The sequence below is a fragment of the Scyliorhinus torazame genome, chromosome 7 (genome assembly GCF_047496885.1).
Source record: "Scyliorhinus torazame isolate Kashiwa2021f chromosome 7, sScyTor2.1, whole genome shotgun sequence".
In the NCBI taxonomy this organism is placed as follows: domain Eukaryota; kingdom Metazoa; phylum Chordata; class Chondrichthyes; order Carcharhiniformes; family Scyliorhinidae; genus Scyliorhinus; species Scyliorhinus torazame.
The window spans coordinates 49,154,950-49,161,339 of NC_092713.1; the positions used below are offsets into that span (position 1 = coordinate 49,154,950).

Sequence of the window (6,390 nt, forward strand, 5' to 3'; positions counted from 1 at the left end):
TTGTCCTCAGTTCCTTCTTCCAGATCGTTAATATATATTGTGAAAAGTTGTGGTCCCAACACTGACCCCTGAGGCACACCACTAATCACTGGCTGCCATCCTGAAAACGATGGGCAGGGAAAAATCATTATTTAAAAAGAATCATTCTGACTGCACTAAACCACTATGGTTTTTCATCTTTTTTTATTGTGCCGCTTGTCTATAGACCAACTATCCCACTGTTCAAGAACCACTGGGGCGACATGCTTCTTAAGTCTCTTTGTACCCTTTCCAAAGTTTTCTTTTCTTTGCCTTGCAGTCTTTGGGGGTGAATTCACCAAGTCAGCTTATAATATATCATTATCCTGATCTCAAGAAGGAGAAGGGCATCGTGCTTCTTACTGCAGAACTAGATACAACATTTCTGGTAAGAAATTTCCTTTTACTACTTGGTAAATGTGCAGTAAATCTCCATCTAAAGTAATGACTGCTTTAGCAATTGACTCCTTTCTAAATATCTGGCTGGGAGTTGAATTGAAAATTATAGAGCTGGGCAAATTAATAATTCGTGGTTAGAATTATATTAAACTGATATTGGAGTTTTTTCATTTCAGAGGTAAAGAAAAATATACACCACTGCTCTTTGAGTGTTGACAGCGGTATTCATCAATGTGTAAATGCTGCCTTTGAAGGAAAAACAATACAATATTCATAAGCAATAAGATCCAGCCTGTATCTCCTGTATATGGGGAAAATGCTGACGACAAATACATCCTGAGGCAAGATAGGTGTCAGTCATCTTTAAGAGTTGCACAGTACCAGTTTTTATGTGTATCCCTTCCACACAGAAAATCACTTTGTATGGTCACTCAATTTAAACTGGAGAAAAATCATGAAAGTAACCTAAGGAAGGATCTGGGGCGAAATTCTCCGTAATCGGCGCGATGTCCGCCGAGCAGCACCAAAAACGGTGCAAATCAGTCTGGCATCGCGCCGCCCCAAAGGTGCGGAAGTCTCTGCATCTTGAGCGGCCGAGCCCTAACCTTGAGGGGCTAGGCCTGCGGCGGACTGATTTCCGCCCCGCCAGCTGGCAGGAAAGGCCTTTGGTGCCCCGCCAGCTGGCGCGGAAATGACATTGCCGGGCGGCGCATGCGCGGGACGCCAGCGGCCGCTCACGGCATCCCCGCGCATGCGCAGTGGAGGGGTCTCTTCCGCCTCCGCCATGGTGGAGACCGTGGCGAAGGCGGAAGGAAAAGAGTGCCCCCACAGCACAGGCCCGCCCAAGGATCGGTGGGCCCCGATCGCGGGTCAGGCCACCATGGGGGCACCCCCCCCGGGGCCAGATCGCCCCGCCCCCCCCCCCCCCCCCCCCCCCCCCCCCCAGGACCCCGGAGCCCACCCGCACCGCCTTGTCCCGCCGGTAAGAGAGGTGGTTTAATCCACGCCGGCGGGACAGGCATTCCAGCAGCGGGACTTCGGCCCATCCGGGTCGGAGAATCGCCGGGGGGGGGCCCGCCAACCGGCGCGGCGCGATTCCTGCCGAATCTCCGGTGCCGGAGAATTCAGCAACCGGCAGGGGTGGGATTCATGCCAGCCCCCGGCGATTCTCTGACCTGGCGGGGGGTCGGAGAATCCTGCCCCTGTACTTGATTCCTTTTCTCATCGCCCTGTGGTAAAGGGCCTTATTCACCATTCCTTGGCCACTCCAAACTCCTGCGTGCCAGCTGAGACTGAGAATGCATCACTACAACACTACAAGTGGAGCAAACAATAATGCAAATGCATGCTGTACCACAGAAAACCACTATTTTGAAGAGCATGCAAAACTGAACAGAATAAAAGGAAATTTTAATTCAAGATGAAGAAAGATAAAACATAAAGCCCTGATGTTTTAATGACTTCTAAGCAATTATTTCAGTAGTGACAGTTAATTTGAGTTTTTAATAGTGGCAAACGCAGTGTTTTTAAAACTGAAAAATATTATAGATTTCGAATTTACAATGTGAAGCTGTTGCCTTTGTTTACAAGAGCACTTCAGTCTTTGCAACTTGTAAAAAGGATAAATATAAGCAATTTTGCAAAGCTTCTTGCCCTGTGAAAATGCCTCAGTTTGAATCATCCTTTCGGGGAGAAGAAAATGAAACAACCAAATAAGTCTTAATTTTCCAATTTTGATGCAACAGACCAACAGACAAGATAAGGCTACAGACAGCATTGCAATTGAAAACCCTAGGTCATAACATTGGCATTTACTGAACTTTGTGTTTCTGACTTACAGAATGTACAGGAGGCACAGTGTTTAGCCAATGAAGCACAACTCTTTTACGCTACAGACTGCCAAAAGATCTACAATCTAGTGGAAACGTTTAACCATAAACCCAGTGATTTCAAACACATGTCAGTTATTGCTGAGATCGAGCAGTGTGGAATTGGAGCCTCGTTGATGGGAAATCAGAGTGCAAAGACTTAGGACTTGTGTAACTTTGGAGAAAAGGAATAAATTTATATGACCTTTGTTATGGCCCTAAAAAGGTTGACACTAAAAGTTTGACACTTTTGCTAGCAATTTCGAAGGACAACATTGTCCAGAACAACATTTTTCCAGCAACTGGATGATCCAAGTAGGAATGATCCCCTAGGACTCATGACCGGTAACCCCTCATGGGAATATATGAAGTTCAAAACTTTGAATGTGATGAAGCAGTTGACTTATGCAGAGTTTCAGATGAGGCATCACTACAAATACACGATAACACATGAGCAAGAGACTCACTAAAAGTAAAAGGTTTCAATTTTGGCGGAATTGAAAGCCTAAGAAATTAGGACAGGAGCAGATCATATGGTGACTCAAGTCTGTTCAATCCTTCAATAACATTATGGTTGATCCTAAACCTCAAATCCACTTTCCTGCCTGATCCACATATTTGTTAATCTAAAGATTCACAACCCTCTGATTGGAAAATAAATCTCCTCATCACAGCCTGAAATGTCCTTCCCTCTATGTCCCCTAGTTCCAAATTCCCTCATCAGCAGAAAGAGCCTCTCAGCATCTCCCTGTCAAACCTTTTCAAATCCTTTTATGTTTTAATTTTTCTAATTTCCAGAAAGTATAGTCTCCAAATCGCACACTGTGCTGACTTGTAACTATATCACTGTTCCTTCACTGTCGCTGGGTCTAAAACCTGGAACTCTCACCCTAATGGCATTGTGAGTGTACCTACACCAGAGGACAGCTCATCACCACCTATGGGGAATTGGGGTGGACAAGAAATGTCAATCTTGGCAGCGATGCTCATCCTAGGAGCACATTATTCAAATCTCATATGAAAACTTATTAATAAACTAGCTACATATACTTTTCAAAAAGAGATTACATTTGCATAGTACTTAAAAATTCACTTCTACTGCCTAAAGCATAGTACTGATTAACAATCTTTCATGCTTAGCAACATTTAGAGCTTTAGTTGATGCTATATTGGTCACACGATTGGAAATTCTGTCCATTCAAAGTATCACACAAAACTTCTCATTTTCCAGGACTACCTGCTGATTGACCAGAATTTGCAGTCGCATGATCTGGTAATCTGGATGGATGTTCATCCTGAGATAGTTCTGGGCACACACGATACTGACACAAATAATCTGTGTATCACCTCCACACAAGCTCATCTTTAGTTTGTACTGTATAGGGGGCAAAGCTGGTTTGAGCCAATACAATTGAAGGAATCCACATCTCATTGATGGTATGGCTGCGCACCAAAACTTGCTCTCCGTGTCAAAACAAGCGTCTTTTGGAATTACTTTCCCTTAGGAATTGCTAATTGCGTCCGACTATCTCAGACGTTTCCTGCGGTAAAAGTAGATCAAATGTAGCTTTCAGCTTCCTTTTTAGTAATAGTAAAGTTTGAGAACTCTGAATAGTCACGTGTGTAGTGTTGCCAAATTAACTTTAGAAGGCGATTTATTGAACCTTGGTTTTCAGTGCATGCTTCAAGGATTGAACAAACCTTTCGGCTAAACCATTCATGGATGGGTGGTAAGACACTGATTTTACTGTTAGATGCCACTCATCTTTAGATAGTCTACAAATTCCTGAACCGTGAATTGTGGATCATTATCACTCGCAATTTGTTCTGGCATCTGAAATCTGGCGAAAATCTCATTGAACTTTCGATGGTTTATTTGGCAATCCTTGACTTCATTAGGACCACCTCAGGTATTTGAAGTGTGCATTTATGACAACCATGAACATGTGCCGCCCCTCATATGGACCTGCAAAGTCAACGTTAGATGTTGCCAAGGCATTTTACGCCACTCACGTGGATGCCGTTGGGACAACAGCAATCCACGCACATCACTGGCACAGTCCTGCTTTTTCCTTGATCTGGGCATTGATTCCTGGCCACCAGAAGTAACTCCTCATGCGTTCCTCCATTTGAACTATATCCAGTGGGCTGCACGGTAGCACAGTGGTTAGCACAGTTGCTTCACAGCACCAGGATCCCAGGTTCGATTCCCGGCTTGGTTCACTGTCTGCGGAGTCTGCATGTTCTCCCCGTGTCTGCGTGGGTTTCCTCCCGGGTGCTCCGGTTTCCTCCCACAGTCCAAAGATGTGCAGGTTAGGTGGATTGGCCATGCTAAATTGCCCTTAGAATGCAAAAAGGTTAGGTGGGGTAACTGGGTTACGAGGATAGGTTAGAAGTGTGGGCTTAAATGGGATGCTCTTTCCAAGAGCCGGTGCAGACTCGATGGGCCGAATGGCCTCCTACACTGTAAATTCTACGGTTAGCACTGTTGCTTCACAGTGCCATGGTCCCAGGTTCGATTCCCGGCTTGGGTCACTGTCTGTGCAGTCTGTACGTTCTCCGAGTGCTCCGGTTTCCTCCCACAGGTCCCGACAGACGTGCTGTTAGGTGAATTGGACATTCTGAATTCTTCCTCTGTACCCGAACAGGCGCCGGAGTGTGGCAACTAGGGGATTTTCACAGTAACTTCATTGCAGTGTTAATGTAAGCCTACTTGTGACAATTAAAGATTATTATTATTAAGTGTCCTTCATTTAATTGATTCAATATTCTTTGTTGCAAGTTTTGAGGAATTATTACCCTCGTCCCCCACAACAGTCATCAGCCCTGTACTGTCAATTCGAGTTTTCTGGAAACATGGCTTTAATTCGGGATGCATTCCCGTTATCCTCCCTTTTAACACCATTTCCAGTACCTTCGCCATCACATGCCGCCCTTCACTGGATCATTTCTGATCTGTCATTAGAATGAGCTGCATTCACTGTTATGTATTCTATCTGACAAATAGAAGATATTTTCACTACTGGACGGTACCTGACCAGCAGGCAAAGGCAAACGTGACAATGCATCATCACTGGAATGACTCTCTGACTGACTGACTGTGTTTGATCTTGTAGAAATGTGCAAATAATATTAAAAACCATCATTCAAGTCTGCTTGCAGCCAACGAAAGAATACCCTTATGTGGCCCAAAATAGTTGTTAAGGGCCTCTGGTCCGTCGGCAGTGCAAAGTGACAACCATAGAGGTATTGGTGAAATTTCCTCACACCAAAAATAATACTCAATGTCTCCTCCAACTGGGTTGGTTTGATTCAGCACTTGTTAAGGTACACAAAGGCTATTGGTCTTTCTTCCCCTGAAGGTGGTTTGTGTGAAACCACTGCCCCAACTCCATATGGCGAGGCATCACAGGCAAGTTGTGGTAACATCCAGTTGAACTGTACCAACACTTCTGACTTTGTTGCCTCTTTAACTGACTGATATGCTTTTTGTATTCTGGTGTCCGCTGCCATGCTTGTTTTATGCACAATAAATTATATGACGGTTTAAGCAGGACCGCTAGATTTGAATTTCTTATAATAGTTAATTAACCCTAGGAATGATCTTAATTGTGTTACATTCATTGGTCATGGTACCTCCATGTTCTTAGGTGCAAATCCTTACCTTACAATGGCCTAAATATTGTAGTACTTGTTTGAAATATTGGTTGAAAGAAGTCACACTTCTCTTTTCTGATATGAAGACCAGGGGCGGGATTCTCCGACCCCTTGCCGGGTCGGAGAATCGTCAGGGGGCGGCGTGAATCCCGCCCTGTCGCCGGCTGCCGAATTCCCCCCCCCCCCCCCCCCCCCCCCCCCCGGCAATTCTCCACTCTGCGATGGGCCAAGGGCCCAGCCGTTATCGGCCAGTCCCGCCGGCGTGGATTAGACCAGGCCTGTACCGGCGGGACATGGCTCTGCGAGCGGCCTGCCAGGTCCTTTGAGGGGGGGGGGGGGGTGTTGGGGGATCTGGCCCCCATGGTGGCCTGACCCGCCATCGGGCCCCACCGATCTGCGGGGGGGGCCTGTGCCGTGGGGGCACTCTTTCCCTCCGCACCAGCCGCTG

General features: G+C 45.9%; 1 protein-coding gene across 2 annotated transcripts in view; it reads left to right on the plus strand.

Moving 5' to 3' along the window:
* Positions 1 to 5,835, plus strand: part of atpaf1 (ATP synthase mitochondrial F1 complex assembly factor 1) — a 31,219-nt gene extending 25,384 nt beyond the window's left edge. For both annotated transcript variants that reach the window (XM_072510660.1, XM_072510661.1), the window contains exons 8-9: positions 299 to 406; positions 2,258 to 5,835. In XM_072510660.1, coding sequence (XP_072366761.1) covers positions 299 to 406; positions 2,258 to 2,449 — 300 coding nt within the window. In that variant the 3' untranslated portion in view covers positions 2,450 to 5,835. The remainder of the gene's footprint in view (positions 1 to 298; positions 407 to 2,257) is intronic.
* Positions 5,836 to 6,390: the final 555 nt, after the last annotated feature.